General features: G+C 44.7%; 1 protein-coding gene across 2 annotated transcripts in view; it reads left to right on the top strand.

Annotated features, from left to right (window-relative positions):
• Positions 1-19,658, top strand: part of LOC121555201 (integrin alpha-V) — a 90,487-nt gene that overhangs the window by 17,060 nt on the left and 53,769 nt on the right. For both annotated transcript variants that reach the window (XM_045212078.1, XM_041869044.2), the window contains exons 3-9: positions 4,622-4,713; positions 6,354-6,468; positions 6,702-6,763; positions 7,185-7,230; positions 12,271-12,393; positions 12,794-12,838; positions 13,534-13,577. In XM_045212078.1, the coding sequence (XP_045068013.1) occupies positions 4,622-4,713; positions 6,354-6,468; positions 6,702-6,763; positions 7,185-7,230; positions 12,271-12,393; positions 12,794-12,838; positions 13,534-13,577 (527 nt within the window). The remainder of the gene's footprint in view (positions 1-4,621; positions 4,714-6,353; positions 6,469-6,701; positions 6,764-7,184; positions 7,231-12,270; positions 12,394-12,793; positions 12,839-13,533; positions 13,578-19,658) is intronic.

The raw sequence follows: 19,658 nt of genomic DNA on the forward strand, positions 1-19,658 counted from the left end.
ATCCTCTCAAGCTCTGTCGGGTTGGATGGGAGCGTCGCTGCACAGCTATTTTCAGGTCTCTCCAGAGATGTTCGATCAGGTTCAAGTCCGGGCTCTGGCTGGGCCACTCAAGGACATTCAGAGACTTGTTCCAAAGCCAGTCCTGCATTGTCTTGGCTGTGTGCTTAGGTCATTGTCCTGTTGGAAGGTGAACCTTCACCCCAGTCTGAGGTCCTGAGCGCTCTGAAGCAGGTTTTCATCAAGGATCTCTCTGTACTTTGCTCCGTCCATCTTTCCCTCGATCCTGACTAGTCTCCCAGTCCCTGCCGCTGAAAAACATCCCCACGGCATGATGCTGCCACCACCATGCTTCACCGTAGGAATGGTGCCAGGTTTCCTCAAGACGTGATGCTTGGCATTCAGGCCAAAGAGTTCAATCTTGGTTTCATCAGACCAGATAATCTTGTTTCTTATCGTCTGAGAGTCCTTTAGGTGCCTTTTGGCAAACTTAAAGCAGGCTGTCATGTGCCTTTTACTGAAAAGTGGCTTCCGTCTGGCCACTCTACCATAAAAGCCTGATTGGTGGAGTGCTGGAGATATAGTTGTCCTTCTGGAAGGTTCTCCCATCTCCACAGAGGAACTCTAGAGCTCTGTCAGAGTTGCCATCGGGTTCTTGGTCACCTCCCTGACCAAGGTCCTTCTCCCCCGATTGCTCAGTTTGTCCGGGCGGCCAGCTCTAGGAAGAGTCTTGGTGGTTTCATTTAAGAATGTTTGAGGCCACTGTGTTCGTGGGGACCTTCAATGCTGCAGAAATGTGTTGGTACCCTTCCCCAGATCTGTGCCTCGACACAATCCTGTCTCGGAGCTCTATGGACAATTCTTTCTACCTCAGGGCTTGGTTTCTGCTCTGACAGACTCCATTTCGAGTCTCATAGCTAAGGGTTTGAATACTTATGTAAATAAGGTATTTCTGTTTGTATTTATAATACATTTGCAAACATTTCTAAAAACCTGTTATCGCTTTGTGATTATGAGGTATTGTGTGTAGATTGAGGGAGATTTTTTTTTTACGTAATCCATTTTAGAATATGGCTGTAACGTAAAAAATTTGGGGGGGGGAAAAGTCAAAGGGTCTGAATATTTTCCGAATGCACTGTTTTCTGCAGTGGGAAGTGGAAACATAACCAACCCTATTACACTAGGGGAAACACTGCCTCATGGATATCCCTCCTCATGGAGTAACATGTGTGTCAGAGATAGATCTGCGTTGGCTAGACAGGGGGTATTAATGGGTGTTGGCTGTGTGTCAGAGATAGATCTGCGTTGGCTAGACAGGGGGTATTAATGGGTGTTGGCTGTGAGTCATTTCCTCACAGGGAAAATATAGTTTCATCTCCAGGCTCTGATGAAAACTCATCACTGCTCCTGCCTTCATTTATTAATTATCAGGAATACCCAACATCAACCAGTCCATTTGTCTGTGGGTACTCTGGGTCTTGCCTAAACAACAGACTGTTTCACGTTTTAATGTCACATAGACAAGTACAGTGAAATGCCTTTCTTGCAAAACTCAAAACCCAACAATGCAATAATCAATAACAATGTATTGCTAGAAATAACACACGAGAAATAAGCATAAGAAATATGAAATACACAAAGTAAGTAATCTTACTATATATAGGAAATATTTAAATAGTCCGTTCCAAAACCATATTTACAATGTGCAGGGATTCTGGAGTGATGGAGGTAGATATGTATAGGGGTCAGGTGACTATATACAGGATCAGTTCCAGTACCATATTTACAATGTGGAGGGATACTGGAGTGATGGAGGTAGATATGTATAGGGGTCAGGTGACTATATACAGGGTCAGTTCCAGTACCATATTTACAATGTGCAGGGATTCTGGAGTGATGGAGGTAGATATGTATAGGGGTAAGGTGACTATATACAGGGTCAGTTCTAATACCATATTTACAATGTGGAGGGATACTGGAGTGATGGAGGTAGATATGTACAGGGGTAAGGTGACTATATACAGGGTCAGTTCCAGTACCATATTTACAATGTGCAGGGATTCTGGAGTGATGGAGGTAGATATGTATAGGGGTAAGGTGACTATATACAGGGTCAGTTCCAGTACCATATTTACAATGTGCAGGGATACTGGAGTGATGGAGGTAGATATGTATAGGGGTAAGGTGACTATATACAGGGTCAGTTCCAGTACCATATTTACAATGTGCAGGGATACTGGAGTGATGGAGGTAGATATGTATAGGGGTGAGGTGACTATATACAGGGTCAGCTCTAATACCATATTTACAATGTGCAGGGATACTGGAGTGATGGAGGTTGATATGTATAGGGGTAAGGTGACTATATACAGGGTCAGCTCTAATACCATATTTACAATGTGGAGGGATACTGGAGTGATGGAGGTAGATATGTATAGGGGTAAGGTGACTAGGCAACAGGATAAAAGCTAAACAGAGTAGAAGCAGCAGCTTGTATGTGTGTGTGTACAGTCAGTATAAATGTATGTGCATATTATGTGTGAGTGAGAAAATGATGGAGTGAGTGTGTGTGTGTGTGTGAGTGTGCATAGAGATATAAAAAGTAAATAAAGATACAAGGTGAACTCGGTCCGTGTAGCTATTCTGTTAGCTATTTAATCAGTCGTATTGCTTGGGGGATAGAAGCTGTTCAGGAGCCTGTTGGTGTCAGACTTGATTCACCGGTACCGCTTGCGGTCAATACGCTCTCAATGGTACAGCTGTAGGACCTTTTCAGGATTTGTTCAACCTCCTGAGGAGGAAGAGGCATTGCCTTCTTCACCACTCTGCGTCTTGTGTTTGGACCATTTTAAAGTCTTTAGTGATTTGGACACCGAGGAACTTGAAGCTGTCTACCTGCTCCACCCGTTTCCTGTAGTCCACAATCAGCTCCTCACCACCTGGGGTCGGCCGTCAGGAAGTCCAGGATCCAGTTGCAGAGGGAGGTGTTCAGATCCAGAGTCCTAAGCTTGGTGACAATCTTGGAAGGGACAATGGTGTTGAACGCTGAGCTGTAATCAATTAACACATAGGTGTTCCTCTTATCTAAGTGTAAAATGTAAGTGGGTGAGGGCAGTGTGGAGAGCAATTGAGATTGCATCATCTATGGAGCTGTTGGGGCGGTATGCGAATTGGAGTGGGTCTAGGGTGTCTGGGATGGTGGAGTTAATGTGTGCCATATCCAGCTTCTCAAAGCACTTTATGATTACAGAAGTGAGTGCTACAGGGCGGTAGTCATTGTGGCATGAAGCCTTAGAGTTCTTAGGAACAGGGATGATGGTGGTCATCTTAAAACATGTGGGGATTACAGACTGGAACAAGGAGAGGTTGAAATGTACCATGAATATAATATAATAATAATATAATATAATATATCTGCCAGCTGTTCTGCAGATGCTCTGATAATACGCCCTGGAATACCGTCGGGGGCCCGCGGCCTTGCGGGTGTTGACCTGATTAAAGACCCTTCTCACGTCGGCCTCGGAGAGAGAGATCACCCAGTCCTCTTGGTCGGTGACGGCCCCTCACACCCGGCTCCATGTTGTTGTTGTTGTCAAAGCGTGAATAAAATGCATTGAGTTAATCTGGCAGAGAGGCGTCGTTGGGCAGATCACGGCCGGGTCTTCCTTTGTAATCCGTAATGGACTGTAGCCCCCTGCCACATGCGGTGGGCGTTGGAGCCTGTCTAATATGATTCATCCTTATTCCTATATTGGTTACAATGGTAAATCCATGACATCAGTCTGAAAGAAGTCGCTGTAAAAAAAAGACTCTACAAGACAGAATGTTGAATAAAATGATATTTACTCTTACTTTACCGGTTGGTCCTTTTGGCAGGAAGTGGAGATAGGGTATCCACAGGAAAGTGTTGTTTACCCGACTTTTTGTGGTGTCGGTAGGTTCTGTCACTTTTGTATTTTCAATCTGTTGACGCATTGCACGTGATGCACAACATGTAAACAATAGCTGAATGTAACCGAATGTAGTCGCCCGAAGCATGTTTCCTCACAATCAGCTGGAAGTGTTTGCCGTTCGGTTAGGCTCGGCCGTATTGTACAAGTGTTTGTCACGTGCGAATTGCATCAGTATTGAAAATAAAAACTGGAAAATACAAACGATACACAGACCGGCATACTGAAGGTCGTGTTGATGACACTACTCTGTGGACATTTAGTTTCACATTCCTACCTGCAAAAGGACCAACCACACAGACAACCGGTAAAGTATCATTTTATATAGCATTCTGGCTTGTCGAGGTCGTGAGAGGAAACTTTCCTGATCCAAAAGCTAAATTTCTGCCTGACGTAGAATTCTATACAATTCAACGTAGGGTCTTCAGCCTACTCTGGGTCATGTTCATTAGGCAGCAAATGGAAGAAAAGGGATTGAAACAGGGAAGGAGTACCTTGCCTTGTCCAATAAGAAATGCTTGTTTACATCACCGGTGGCACATAAAAAAATAAAATAAAAATATGATGTTAGGTGTGCCATAATGAAAACAACACAGAGTAGAGGTTCTTCCAAGCAGACACCCCTAAAGTGATGGTGTTTCTTCAGTAAAACCACAATGATTTCTCCCTCACAGATGATCGTAAGAATAACGAGGGGGTCCAGATGGAGTTCAAGTCCAACCAGTGGTTTGGAGCCACGGTACGGTCACATGGTGAACACATCCTGGTGAGTGTCATGTCCTTATTTCATTTTACATTTTAGTCATTTTAGCAGACACTCTTATCCAGAGCGACTTACAGTTAGTGAGTGCATACATTTTTCATACTTATCTCCATGGTACGATCACGTTTTAAACGCGGAATGAGGGAGAGCTCGGTTTGTTGTTTTTGAATGTCTCTGAAAAAGTGTTATAATGAAAAAGTTTGCTTGCTAGCTACCTTTTGAATTTGGATCCCGCGACGCGGATAGCCTCAGTTGCTGGGACCGCTATATCTGTCCAGGGATCCTGCCAACGAAAAGTTTGAAGAGAGTGCTTGGCGTAGCAGGTAGCTACCTAGCTATCAAACTAGCAAGGTTTCCTTGACAGCTTGAACACAGCCCCCCCCGGCCTTGTGGCTGTCTAAATCCCTGCTGTTCGTTGATGTTTAAATCCGCCCTGTGACCTGCCCTGTCTGCAGCTGCGTGGAGTATCGGCCTACGTCGAGACCACGGCATCCAAAGCCAAAGGTGAGAGTCATGGAGAGGACAGTGTTTAGGTGAAGGATCTTTTAAAATAACTAAAAGGGTTCTATTAGCAGTTGTTACAACAACAATATTTTCAAGAGCTTTGTCCAAAATACTGATTGACTCAACTGACAAAAGAATGGACGATCCAGGACCTCCTTTAATAGCGGATGTCCTGAAAGAGACTTGCAGCAAGATGGCAACAAACTGGAAGTCCTCTCGAGATGACATCATCACTGTATGTGAATCATTATTAACAATGACTGGGAAAACAAACTATCTAGATCCGGGTTTCCCATAAACTCAGTCCTGCAAACCCCCCCCCCCCAAACCGAATGAGAGAGCCACACACATACAAAAGTACAGTATGTGGACACCCATGCAAATGAGTGGATTCGGCTATTTCAGCCACACCCGTTGCTGACAGGTGTATAAAATCGAGTACACAGCCATGCAATCTCCATAGACAAACATTGGCAGTAGAATGGCCCGTACTGAAGAGACTTTCAACGTAGCACCGTCCTAGGATGCCACCTTTCCAACAAGTCAGTTCGTCACATTTCTGCCCTGCTAGAGCTGCCCCGGTCAACTGTAAGTGCTGTTATTGTGAAGTGGAAACGTCTAGGAGCAACAACGGCTCAGTTGCGAAGTGGTAGGCCACACAAGGTCACAGAACGGGACCAGCGAGTGCTGAAGCGCGTAAAAATGGTCTGTCCTCGGTTGCAACACTCACTACCAAACTTACTAAGAACTGTTCGTCTGGAGCGTCATGAAATGGGTTTCCATGGCCGAGCAGCCGCACACAAGCCTAAGGTCACCATGCGCAATGCCAAGCATCGGCTGTAGTGGTGTTGGGGTGTTTTTTCCCCACAAAAGGGCTTTATTACAGACATAAATATTATTCAGTTTCATTCTCTGTCCGGGTGGCTGGTCTCAGACGATCCCGCAGGATGTCAGACGGTGAACACATCCTGGGGACTGTCATGTCCTTATCTTGGAATCCAGAACCAAATCTTGCGTGCGCTAGCTAGCTAGCGAGCAGTCTGTAACGAGAGATTACCCATTACTCTATTGAGTCTCTGTGACTGTTGCGTGGCCTTGCTGTTGTTGACTGTACTCATGAGGTGTTTTGTCTCTCTCAGGCCTGTGCACCTCTCTACCAGTGGAGCACGTACAGCATGTCAGAGCGAGAGCCTGTCGGAACATGTTTCCTGAAGAAAGGAGTAGAAGTTGTGGAATACTCTCCCTGTCGATCTAGTAAGTGACAGGGAAAATGTTTGTTTTTTCCCGGCCCAGCAAATTAAGCCTACAGAATCTTCATTAAAAAAAAGTGCATTGTAGTCCAGGATTAGGCCGTATCTGGGTCCGGGAAACTGGCCCTATATCTTTTAAATCTACTGTTATATCAATAACTGCAGATGGAGATAACCACACCTGGTCTACCATTGAGAGATTCCTATATCATTCTGTGTTTGTGTTACTGTGAACAGAAGCCAACTCTCCAGATGGACAGGGCTTCTGTCAGGCTGGATTCAGTATTGACTTTGTCAAGGTGTGTATTGTCCGTTGTGTTCTCTTTGTCAAGGTGTGTATTGTGCGTTGTGTTCTCTTTGTCAAGGTGTGTATTGTCCGTTGTGTTCTCTTTGTCAAGGTGTGTATTGTGTGTTGTGTTCTCTTTGTCAAGGTGCATTACTTTGCAGTGTTCCATACAACAATAGAGAAATCAAAGTATTATTCTCCAGGATTCAGTTTCAGATCTTATTGTCTTGATTTTTAAATACTTTTCTTTCTTTTCTCAGAGTAACAGAATAACTTATTTATTTCTTCCTTTTTAAATTTCTATTTATTTATTTATTTATTTAATCTTTATTTTATGTTTTTACTTTTTAAAAGTTGTTTTCTTTCTTTCTTTCTCTCTGTCTCTGTCTGTCTGTCTATCTCTCTCTCTCTCTCTCTCTCTCTCTCTCCAACAGAATAACAGGGTGGTTGTTGGAGGCCCTGGTAGTTTCTACTGGCAAGGTAAGTGATGTGTAATTCTATATAGTTACTGAGCAGGTCTGTTAATCCAGGGTATTATCAGACACATTGTGCTTTGTTTGGCTCTCCTCTGAGATGAGGCATGCAGTGATGCAGGGAATATGTGAAGATGCTCTGCCTGCCTAACTATAGCTGTTGTCATTGCAGTGATGCTCTGACTGCCTAACTATAGCTGTTGTCAATGCAGCTCTTAGGCTGACAAGTGAGCAGTAGTCTGTGAGATCATGACCCGGCATGACACTGGCTTGCAGGAGTGACTGCCCAGCTAACAACAAACGTTCCCACAACAATAGAGAACATTCCCCTTAAGAGTCTCATAGGAATGTTCCTGTGATGTGCAAGGAATGTTTCCAAGAGACCATTCCCTTAATGTCAAATAGAACTTACCCAGAACGTGGTTACCATGTTCTCAGAACTTAAGATATTAATGTTCTAGACATGTTTCATGGGAACGTTGGAGAACGTCCCACCAAACATACACAGAACATGGTTGCCATGTTCTCAGAATATTTAAGCAATAGGACACAAGATTCTCCTAACCCTCAGAAAACTGGACACAGGAATGTTCTTGCGACGTTCCCATGAAATGTGTCTAGGACATTAATATATCTTGTATTCTGAGAACATGGCAACCATGTAACATTACAAAAAAAAACGTTCTCTCTCCCTAGAATTGTTAGCTGGGAGGTCTCTTAATTCTGTGACAGATTCTCTGACTAGGGAAAATGTTGAGATGTTGTTTTCCTTTGGGTTTGCTGCTAGTTGCAACATCCTGTTGAGAGTCAAACGAGCAAATACAGGCCTTTTATGAAGCTGTCAAAGTTGTTCTTAACGGGGCGGCTCATTGGCTGCTGCTGCTGTGCTGGGTAGGCACTGAGTCAATTGAATAAGGAGGGGTGGAATTGAAAAAAAACGGTCAACATTTGTATTGGTGCCATGCCCAGCCTGGTCTAGTCTGTGCACAATACAGACTAGCTGCTGTACGGTTACCACAGACTGGGGCTTTAGCTGCTGTATGGTTACCACAGACTGGGGCTTTAGCTGCTGTATGGTTACCACAGACTGGGGCTTTAGCTGCTGTACTGGTTACCACAGACTGGGGCTTTAGCTGCTGTATGGTTACCACAGACTGGGGCTTTAGCTGCTGTATGGTTACCACAGACTGGGGCTTTAGCTGCTGTATGGTTACCACAGACTGGGGCTTTAGCTGCTGTACGGTTACCACAGACTGGGGCTTTAGCTGCTGTACGGTTACCACAGACTGGGGCTTTAGCTGCTGTATGGTTACCACAGACTGGGGCTTTAGCTGCTGTATGGTTACCACAGACTGGGGCTTTAGCTGCTGTATGGTTACCACAGACTGGGGCTTTAGCTGCTGTTTGGTTACCACAGACTGGGGCTTTAGCTGCTGTATGGTTACCACAGACTGGGGCTTTAGCTGCTGTACTGGTTACCACAGACTGGGGCTTTAGCTGCTGTATGGTTACCACAGACTGGGGCTTTAGCTGCTGGACGGTTACCACAGACTGGGGCTTTAGCTGCTGGACGGTTACCACAGACTGGGGCTTTAGCTGCTGTATGGTTACCACAGACTGGGGCTTTAGCTGCTGTATGGTTACCACAGACTGGGGCTTTAGCTGCTGTATGGTTACCACAGACTGGGGCTTTAGCTGCTGTATGGTTACCACAGACTGGGGCTTTAGCTGCTGTATGGTTACCACAGACTGGTGCTTTAGCTGCTGTACGGTTACCACAGACTGGGGCTTTAGCTGCTGTACGGTTACCACAGACTGGGGCTTTAGCTGCTGTACGGTTACCACAGACTGGGGCTTTAACTGCTGTATGGTTACCACAGACTGGGGCTTTAGCGCTGTACGGTTACCACAGACTGGGCTTTAGCTGCTGTATGGTTACCACAGACTGGGGCTTTAGCTGCTGTATGGTTACCACAGACTGGGGCTTTAGCTGCTGTATGGTTACCACAGACTGGGGCTTTAGCTGCTGTATGGTTACCACAGACTGGGGCTTTAGCTGCTGTATGGTTACCACAGACTGGGGCTTTAGCTGCTGTATGGTTACCACAGACTGGGGCTTTAGGCTGCTGTATGGTTACCACAGACTGGGGCTTTAGGTGCTGTATGGTTACCACAGACTGGGGCTTTAGCTGCTGTATGGTTACCACAGACTGGGGCTTTAGCTGCTGTATGGTTACCACAGACTGGGGCTTTAGCTGCTGTATGGTTACCACAGACTGGGGCTTTAGCTGCTGTATGGTTACCACAGACTGGTGCTTTAGCTGCTGTACGGTTACCACAGACTGGGGCTTTAGCTGCTGTACGGTTACCACAGACTGGGGCTTTAGCTGCTGTACGGTTACCACAGACTGGGGCTTAACTGCTGTATGGTTACCACAGACTGGGGCTTTAGCTGCTGTACGGTTACCACAGACTGGGGCTTTAGCTGCTGTATGGTTACCACAGACTGGGGCTTTAGCTGCTGGACGGTTACCACAGACTGGGGCTTTAGCTGCTGGACGAGTTACCACAGACTGGGGCTTTAGCTGCTGTAGGGTTACCACAGACTGGGGCTTTAGCTGCTGTATGGTTACCACAGACTGGGGCTTTAGCTGCTGTATGGTTACCACAGACTGGGGCTTTAGCTGCTGTATGGTTACCACAGACTGGGGCTTTAGCTGCTGTATGGTTACCACAGACTGGTGCTTTAGCTGCTGTACGGTTACCACAGAGCTGGGGCTTTAGCTGCTGTACGGTTACCACAGACTGGGGCTTTAGCTGCTGTACGGTTACCACAGACTGGGGCTTTAACTGCTGTGTGGTTACCACAGACTGGGGCTTTAGCTGCTGTACGGTTACCACAGACTGGGGCTTTAGCTGCTGTATGGTTACCACAGACTGGGGCTTTAGCTGCTGTATGGTTACCACAGACTGGGGCTTTAGCTGCTGTATGGTTACCACAGACTGGGGCTTTGCTGCTGTATGGTTACCACAGACTGGGGCTTTAGCTGCTGTATGGTTACCACAGACTGGGGCTTTAGCTGCTGTATGGTTACCACAGACTGGGGCTTTAGCTGCTGTATGGTTACCACAGACTGGGGCTTTAGGTGCTGTATGGTTACCACAGACTGGGGCTTTAGCTGCTGTATGGTTACCACAGACTGGGGCTTTAGCTGCTGTATGGTTACCACAGACTGGGGCTTTAGCTGCTGTATGGTTACCACAGACTGGGGCTTTAGCTGCTGTACGGTTACCACAGACTGGGGCTTTAGCTGCTGTACGGTTACCACAGACTGGGCTTTAGCTGCTGTATGGTTACCACAGACTGGGGGCTTTAGCTGCTGTACGGTTACCACAGACTGGGGGCTTTAGCTGCTGTATGGCTACTACAGACTGGGGCTTTAGCTGCTGTACGGTTACCACAGACTGGGGCTTTAGCTGCTGTATGGTTACCACAGACTGGGGCTTTAGCTGCTGTATGGTTACCACAGACTGGGGCTTTAGCTGCTGTATGGTTACCACAGACTGGGGCTTTAGCTGCTGTATGGTTACCACAGACTGGGGCTTTAGCTGCTGTACGGTTACCACAGACTGGGGCTTTAGCTGCTGTATGGTTACCACAGACTGGGGCTTTAGCTGCTGTATGGTTACCACAGACTGGGGCTTTAGCTGCTGTATGGTTACCACAGACTGGGGCTTTAGCTGCTGTATGGTTACCACAGACTGGGGCTTTAGCTGCTGTACGGTTACCACAGACTGGGGCTTTAGCTGCTGTACGGTTACCACAGACTGGGGCTTTAGCTGCTGTACGGTTACCACAGACTGGGGCTTTAGCTGCTGTATGGTTACCACAGACTGGGGCTTTAGCTGCTGTATGGTTACCACAGACTGGGGCTTTAGCTGCTGTACGGTTACCACAGACTGGGGCTTTAGCTTTGCTGTATGGTTACCACAGACTGGGGCTTTAGCTGCTGTATGGTTACCACAGACTGGGGCTTTAGCTGCTGTACGGTTACCACAGACTGGGGCTTTAGCTGCTGTATGGTTACCACAGACTGGGGCTTTAGCTGCTGTATGGTTACCACAGACTGGGGCTTTAGCTGCTGTACGGTTACCACAGACTTGCAGCTATATATCTATATCTATGCATCTATGCACAGACTTGCAACATATATCTATGCATACTTTGTTTGTAACATGGCTGTAGACTGAGTGTACAAAACATTAGGAACACCTTCCTAATAATGAGTTGCACCCCCTTTTGCCCCCAAATTCGTCGGGGCATGGACTCTACAAGGTGTCAAGCGTTCCACAGGGATGCTGGCCCATGTTGACTCCATTTGCTTCCCACAAGTTGTCTGTATGTCCTTTGGGAGGGGGGCCATTCTTGATACACAAGGGGAACTGTTGAGCGTGAAAAACCCAGCAGCATTGCAGTTCTTGACCCACTCAAACCGGTGCGCCTGGCACCAACTACCATACCCCGTTCAAAGGCACTTACATATTTTGTCTTGCCCATTCACCCTCTGAATGGCACACATACACAATCCATGTCTCAATTGTCTCAAGGCTTAAATATCCTTCTTTAACCACCTGTCTCCTCCCCTTCATCTACACTGATTGAAGTGGATTGAACAAGTGACATCAATAAGGGATCATAGCTTTCACCTGGATTTCACTGAGTGGACAACACATGCTGCTCTTTCCATGACAGGGGAATCCAGGCTTGAGAATTGAGGCTGTTCTGAGGGCAAAAGGAGGTGTGTGCAATTCAATAGGAAGGTGTTACTAATGTTTTGTACACTCGGTGCATATTAGATTCTCACATTCTGTGAACCTCGAAGCATTTTTGTGAAAAATGAAAGCAGAAGCACACTTTAGACCTACACAAACCCTCTCACCCCTTGACCCTGCTTTAATAACGTTTGAGGTAACCAAGTTATTAAGGAGTATAACCTGTATTAATTACATAACGTGTTATGTACGAAACTGTATGTCATTTCCACAGGTCAGCTGATCAGTGACGATATCTCTGAGATCATAACCAGGTTCAACAAGCAATATTACACTCCTTACAGTAACCAGCTGACCACCAAGACTGCCAGCGCTCAGTACGACGACAGCTATTTAGGTAAGCCCTATTGTCCTGCGTCCCAAATGGTACCCCTATTCCCTATATAGTGCACTACTTTTGACCAGGGCCCTATGGGAATAGAGTGCCGTTTAGGACTCACCCGTTGTCTGGTTAAATATATGTTTGTTCACTTTGATTATCATGTTATGAAGTGGTGTTGAAGCTCTTGGTTTTGGCTCTGTAGGAGGCTCATAACTGTCGTTAAAATCATTTAACGAGCTCTTAGGGATTTGTGGCGGAGGATTTAGCAATGCTCCAGAAAACCGTGCGTGGTCTGTTGTTGTAGAATGTACTAAGTTAAAGGTAGTCTACTCTGTTGGCACCATATATATTCTGGGCTGTTTACTCATGTCGATATTTGTGTATTTTGTATTTATTTAATTTTTTTTACTTCCAGGTTACTCTGTGACTGTTGGTGACTTCAATGCTGATGGACAAGATGGTAAGACTTTGCCAAAATCATCAAACTGTTCCCATCTACTGACATCTCTTCTATCTCCAGTTACATTCCTTCCTCTGTTTAGGACTGCACACATGACCTTTAACCTACTCATGTTATTTTGTCACTTGTAAAAGTGGGGTGCTCTGGCTTTGGTACAGTAATGTGTTGTGGAATGTCTTAGTACTGTGGTTGATACTTCCTGTTCCAGAATAGAACGGCTCAGTGGTGATCTCATTCTAACATTCTGTATAGAACGGCTCAGTGGTGATCTCATTCTAACATTCTATATAGAACGGCTCAGTGGTGATCTCATTCTAACATTCTGTATAGAACGGCTCAGTGGTGATCTCATTCTAACATTCTGTATAGAACGGCTCAGTGGTGATCTCATTCTAACATTCTGTATAGAACGGCTCAGTGGTGATCTCATTCTAACATTCTGTATAGAACGGCTCAGTGGTGATCTCATTCTAACATTCTGTATAGAACGGCTCAGTGGTGATCTCATTCTAACATTCTGTATAGAACGGCTCAGTGGTGATCTCATTCTAACATTCTATATAGTACAGCTCAATGGTCATCTCATTCTAACATTCTATATAGAACGGCTCAATGGTCATCTCATTCTAACATTCTATATAGAACGGCTCAATGGTCATCTCATTTTAACATGTTATTTCTGTTCTGTTGTACAGATTACATTACCGGGGTACCCAGGGGAGACAAAGCTCTGGGCTATGTAAGTATTATGAGCTCATAGATACAAACATAAATCAGCAATTATTTAGCTTTCATTTAATCTTGGTTAACCCAGAACCAAAATTGTGCGTATTTTTGTCAGATGCTCAATGTTTACCTAGTCTGTCAACGAGAGATTAACCTTTATTTCACCTTTATTTACAGTGCATTCGGTGCATTCGGAAAGTATTCAGACCCCTTCACTTTTTTCACATTTTGTTACGTTTTATTCTAAAATGGATTAAATACATATTTTTCCACCGCAATCTACACACAATACCCCATAATGGCAAAGCTAAAACAGTTTTTTTGAAAATTTTGCAAATGTATTAAAAATATGGTAATCTCATGCTTGCACCCGCCCACCCGACTAGAATCACTACTCTTGACGGGTCTGACCTAGAGTATGTGGACAACTACAAATACCTAGGTGTCTGGTTAGACTGTAAACTCTCCTTCCAGACTCACATTAAGAATCTCCAATCCAAAGTTAAATCTAGAATTGGTTTCCTATTTCGCAACAAAGCCTCCTTCACTCATGCTGCCAAACATGCCCTCGTAAAACTGACTATCCTACCGATCCTTGACTTCGGCGATGTCATTTACAAAATAGCCTCCAACACTCTACTCAGCAAATTGGATGTAGTCTATCACAGTGCCATCCGTTTTGTCTCCAAAGCCCCATATACTACCCACCACTGTGACCTGTACGCTCTTGTTGGCTGGTCCTCACTACATATTCGTCGCCAAACCCACTGGCTCCAGGCCATCTATAAATCACTGCTAGGCAAATCCCCGCCTTATCTTAGCTCATTGGTCACCATAGCAACACCCACCCGTAGTATGCGCTCCAGCAGGTATATCTCACTGGTCATCCCCAAAGCCAACACCTCCTTTGGCCGCCATTCCTTCCAGTTCTCTGCTGCCAATGACTGGAACAAATTGCAAAAATCTCTGAAGCTGGAGACACTTATCTCCCCTCACTAACTTTAAGCATCAGTTGTCAGAGCACCTTACGGATCACTGCACCTGTACACAGCCCATCTGAAATTAGCCCACCCAACTACCTCATCCCTATATTGTTATTTATTTTGCTCATTTGTACCCCAGTATCTCTATTTGCACATCATCTCTTGCACATCTATCATTCCAGTGTTAATACTAATTGTAATTATTTTGCACTATAGCCTATTTTATTGCCTTACCTCCATAACTTGCTACATTTGCACACACTGTATATATATATATATTTTTTTTCTGTTGTATTTTTGACTTTGTTTTGTTTTACCCCATATGTAACTCTGTGTTGTTGTTTTTATCGCACTGCTTTGCTTTATCTTGGCCAGGTCGCAGTTGTAAATGAGAACTTGTTCTCAACTGGCTAAACCTGGTTAAATAAAGGTGGAAAAAAAAATTATATATATATATACCTTATTTACATAAGTATTCAGACCCTTTGCTATGAGACTCGAAATTGAGCTCAGGTGCATCCTGTTTCTGTTGATCATCCTTGAGATGTTTTTACAACTTGATTGGAGTCCACCTGTGGTAAATTCAATTGTTTGGACATGATTTGGAAAGGCACACACCTACAGTGGGGAGAACAAGTATTTGATACACTGCTGATTTTGCAGGTTTTCCTACTTACAAAGCATGTAGAGGTCTGTAATTTTTTATCATAGGTACACTTCAACTGTGAGAGACAGAATTTAAAACAAAAATCCAGAAAATCACATTGTATGATTTTTAAGTAATTAATTTGCATTTTATTGCATGACATAAGTATTTGATACATCAGAAAAGCAGAACTTCATATTTGGTACAGAAACCTTTGTTTGCAATTACAGAGATCATACGTTTCCTGTAGGTCTTGACCAGGTTTGCACACACTGCAGCAGGGATTTTGGCCCACTCTTCCATACAGACCTTCTCCAGATCCTTCAGGTTTCGGGGCTGTCGCTGGGCAATACGGACTTTCAGCTCCCTCCAAAGATTTTCTATTGGGTTCAGGTCTGGAGACTGGCTAGGCCACTCCAGGACCTTGAGATGCTTCTTACGGAGCCACTCCCTTAGTTGCCCTGGCTGTGTGTTTCGGGTCTTTGTCATGCTGGAAGACCCAGCCACGACCCATCTTCAATGCTCTTACTGAGGGAAGGAGGTTGTTGGCCAAGATCTCGCGATACATGGCCCCATCCATCCTCCCCTCAATACGGTGCAGTCGTCCTGTCCCCTTTGCAGAAAAGCATCCCCAAATAATTATGTTTCCACCCCCATGCTTCACGGTTGGGATGGTGTTCTTGGGGTTGTACTCATCCTTCTTCTTCCTCCAAACACGGCGAGTGGAGTTTAGACCAGAAAGCTCTATTTTTGTCTAATCAGAACACATGACCTTCTCCCATTCCTCCTCCGGATCATCCAGATGGTCATTGGCAAACTTCAGACGGGCCTGGACATGCGCTGGCTTGAGCAGGGGGACCTTGCGTGCGCTGCAGGATTTTAATCCATGACGGCGTAGTGTGTTACTAATGGTTTTCTTTGAGACTGTGGTCCCAGCTCTCTTCAGGTCATTGACCAGGTCCTGCCGTGTAGTTCTGGGCTGATCCCTCACCTTCCTCATGATCATTGATGCCCCACGAGCTGAGATCTTGCATGGAGCCCCAGACCGAGGGTGATTGACCGTCATCTTGAACTTCTTCCATTTTCGAATAATTGCGCCAACAGTTGTTGCCTTCTCACCAAGCTGCTTGCCTATTGTCCTGTAGCCCATCCCAGCCTTGTGCAGGTCTACAATTTTATCCCTGATGTCCTTACACAGCTCTCTGGTCTTGGCCATTGTGGAGAGGTTGGAATCTGTTTGATTGAGTGTGTGGACAGGTGTCTTTTATACAGGTAACAAGTTCAAACAGGTGCAGTTAATACAGGTAATGAGTGGAGAACAGGAGGGCTTCTTAAAGAAAAACTAACAGGTCTGTGAGAGTTGGAATTCTTACTGGTTGGTAGGTGATGAAATACTTATGTCATGCAATAAAAATGCAAATTAATTACTTAAAAATCATACAATGTGATTTTCTGGATTTTTGTTTTAGATTCTGTCTCTCACAGTTGAAGTGTACCTATGATAAAAATTACAGACCTCTACATGCTTTGTAAGTAGGAAAACCTGCAAAATCGGCAGTGTATCAAATACTTGTTCTCCCCACTGTATATAAAGTTGAAGTTGGAAGTTTACATACACCTTAGCCAAATATATTTAAACTCCGTTTTTTTACAATTCCTGACGTTTAATCCTAATAAAAATTCCCTGTCTTAGGTAAGTTAGGATCACCACTTTATTTTCAGAATGTGAAATGTCATAATAATCGTAGAGAGAATTATTTATTTCAGCTTTTAGTTATTTCATAACATTCCCAGTGGGTCAGAAATTTGCATTCACTCAATTAGTATTTGGTAGCATTGCCTTTAAATTGTTTAACTTGGGTCAAACGTTTCGGGTAGCCTTCCACAAGCTTCCCACAATAAGTTGGGTGAATTTTGGCCCATTCCTATTGACAGAGATGGTGTAACTGAGTCAGGTTTGTAGGCCTCCTTGCTCACACACGTCTTTTTCAGTTCTGCCCACAAATGTTCTATAGGATTGAGGTCAGGGCTTTGTGATGGCCACTCCAATACCTTGACTTTGTTGTCCTTAAGCCATTTTGCCACAACTTTGGAAGCACTCTATTGTTTGTCCATTTGGAAGACCCATTTGCGACCGAGCTTTAACTTCTTGACTGATGTCTTGAGATGTTGCTTCAATATATCCACATAATCTTCCTTCCTCATGATGCCATCTATTTTGTGAAGTGCACCAGTCCCTCCTGCAGCAAAGCACCCCCACAGCATGATGCTGCCACCCCCGTGCTTCACGGTTGGGATGGTATTCTTCGGCTTGCAAGCACCCCCTTTTTCCTCCAAACATAACGATGGTACAAAAAAGTACAATCTTTGTCCCAATGTGCAGTTGCAAACCGTAGTCTGTCTTTTTTATGGCGGTTTTGGAGCAGTGGCTTCTTTTGTACCTGTTTTAACCAGCATCTTCACAAGGTCCTTTGCTGTTATTCTGGGATTGATTTGCACTTTTCGCACCAAAGTACATTCATCTCTAGGAGACAGAACGCGTCTCCTTCCTGAGCGGTATGACGGCTGCGTTGTCCCATTGTGTTTATACTTGCATACTATTGTTTGTACAGATGAACGTGGTACCTTCAGGCATTTGGAAATTGCTCCCAAAGATGAACCAGACTTGTGGAGGTCTACAATTTTTTTTTTCTGAGGTCTTGTCTGATTTATTTTGATTTTCCGATGATGTCAAGCAAAGAGGCACTGAGTTTGAAGGTAGGCCTTAAAATACATCCACAGGTACACCTCCATTTGACTCAAATGATGTCAATTAGCCCATCAGAAGCTTCTAAAGCCATAATTTTCTGGAATTTTCCAAGCTGTTTAAAGGCACAGTCAACTTAGTGTATGTAAACTTCTGACCCACTGGAATTGTGATACAGTGAATTATAAGTGAAATAATCTGTCTGTAAAATTGTTGGAAAAATGACTTGTATCATGCACAAATTAGATGTCCTAACCGACTTGCCAAAACTATAGTTTGTTAACAAGAAATTTGTGGAGTGGTTGAAAAACTAGTTTTAATGACTCCAACCTAAGTGTATGTAAACTTCCGACTTCAACCGTATATAAGATCCCACAGTTGACAGTGCATGTCAGAGGAAAATCCAAGCAATGAGGTTGGAGGAATTGTCCGTAGAGCTCCGAGACAGGACTGTGTGAGATCTGGGGAAGGGTACCAAAACATTTCTGCATCATTGAAGGTCTCCATCATTCTTAAATGGAAGAAGTTTGGAACCACTCGGCCAAACTGAGCAATCGGGGGAGAAGGGCCTTGGTCAGGGAGGTGACCAAGAACCTGATGGTGTCTCTGACAGAGCTCCAGAGTTCCTCTGTGGAGATGGGAGAACCTTCCAGAAGGACAACCATCTCTGCAGCACTCCACCAATCAGGCCTTTATGGTAGAGTGGCTAGACGGAAGCCATTCCTCAGTAAAAGGCACATGACAGCCCGCTTGGAGTTTGCCAAAAGGCACCTAAAGGACTCTCAGACCATGAGAAAGAAGATTCTCAGGTCTGATGAAACCAAGATTGAACTCTTTGGCCTGAATACCAAGCGTTACGTCTGGAGGAAACCTGGCAGAATCCCTACGGTGAAGCATGGGGGTGGCAGCATCATGCTGTGGGGATGTTTTTCAGTGGCAGGGACTGGGAAACTCGTCAGGATTGAGGGAAAGCTGAACAGAGCAAATTAAAGAGATCCTTGATGAAAAACTGCTCCAGAGTGCTCAGGACCTCAAACTGGGAGAAGGTTCACCTTCCAACAGGACAACGACCCTAAGCATACAGCCAAGATAACGCAGGAGTGGCTTCGGAACAGGTCTCTGAATGTCCTTGAGTGGCCCAGCCAGAGCCCAGACTTGAACCCGATCGAACATCTCTGGAGAGACCTGAAAATAGCTGTGCATCGACGCTCCCCACCCAACCTGACAGAGCTTGAGAGGATCTACAGAGAAGAATGGGAGAAACTCCCCAAATACAGATGTGCCAAGCTTGTAGCGTCATACCCAAAGAAGACTTGAGGCTGTAATTGCTGCCAAAGGTGCTTCAACAAAGTACTGAGTAAACGGTCTGAATACTTATGTAAATGTAATATTTCCGTTTTTTGGGGGGTGGGGGGATTTGCAAAAATTTATAAAAACCTGTTTTTGCTTTGACATTATGGGGTATAGTGTTTTTCATTGATGATGAAAAAAACCCAATTTAATTATTTTTAGAGTAAGGCAAAATTTGGAAAAAGTGAAGGGGTCTAAACACTTTCCAACATTGAGCTGAAATATTTTTTAGATCCTATACATGCGGTAAAGATGTCAATGGCACACAGACTGTTGGGGGAAGAATAAGGACTCCATCATTGGCGCACATTCAAAAAATCTGATTTTACAAAGTTGATATTCGTCAAATCCGTCATGGTTTTTGTGTTC

The sequence above is a fragment of the Coregonus clupeaformis genome, chromosome 40, assembly GCF_020615455.1.
Source record: "Coregonus clupeaformis isolate EN_2021a chromosome 40, ASM2061545v1, whole genome shotgun sequence".
Taxonomy (NCBI): domain Eukaryota; kingdom Metazoa; phylum Chordata; class Actinopteri; order Salmoniformes; family Salmonidae; genus Coregonus; species Coregonus clupeaformis.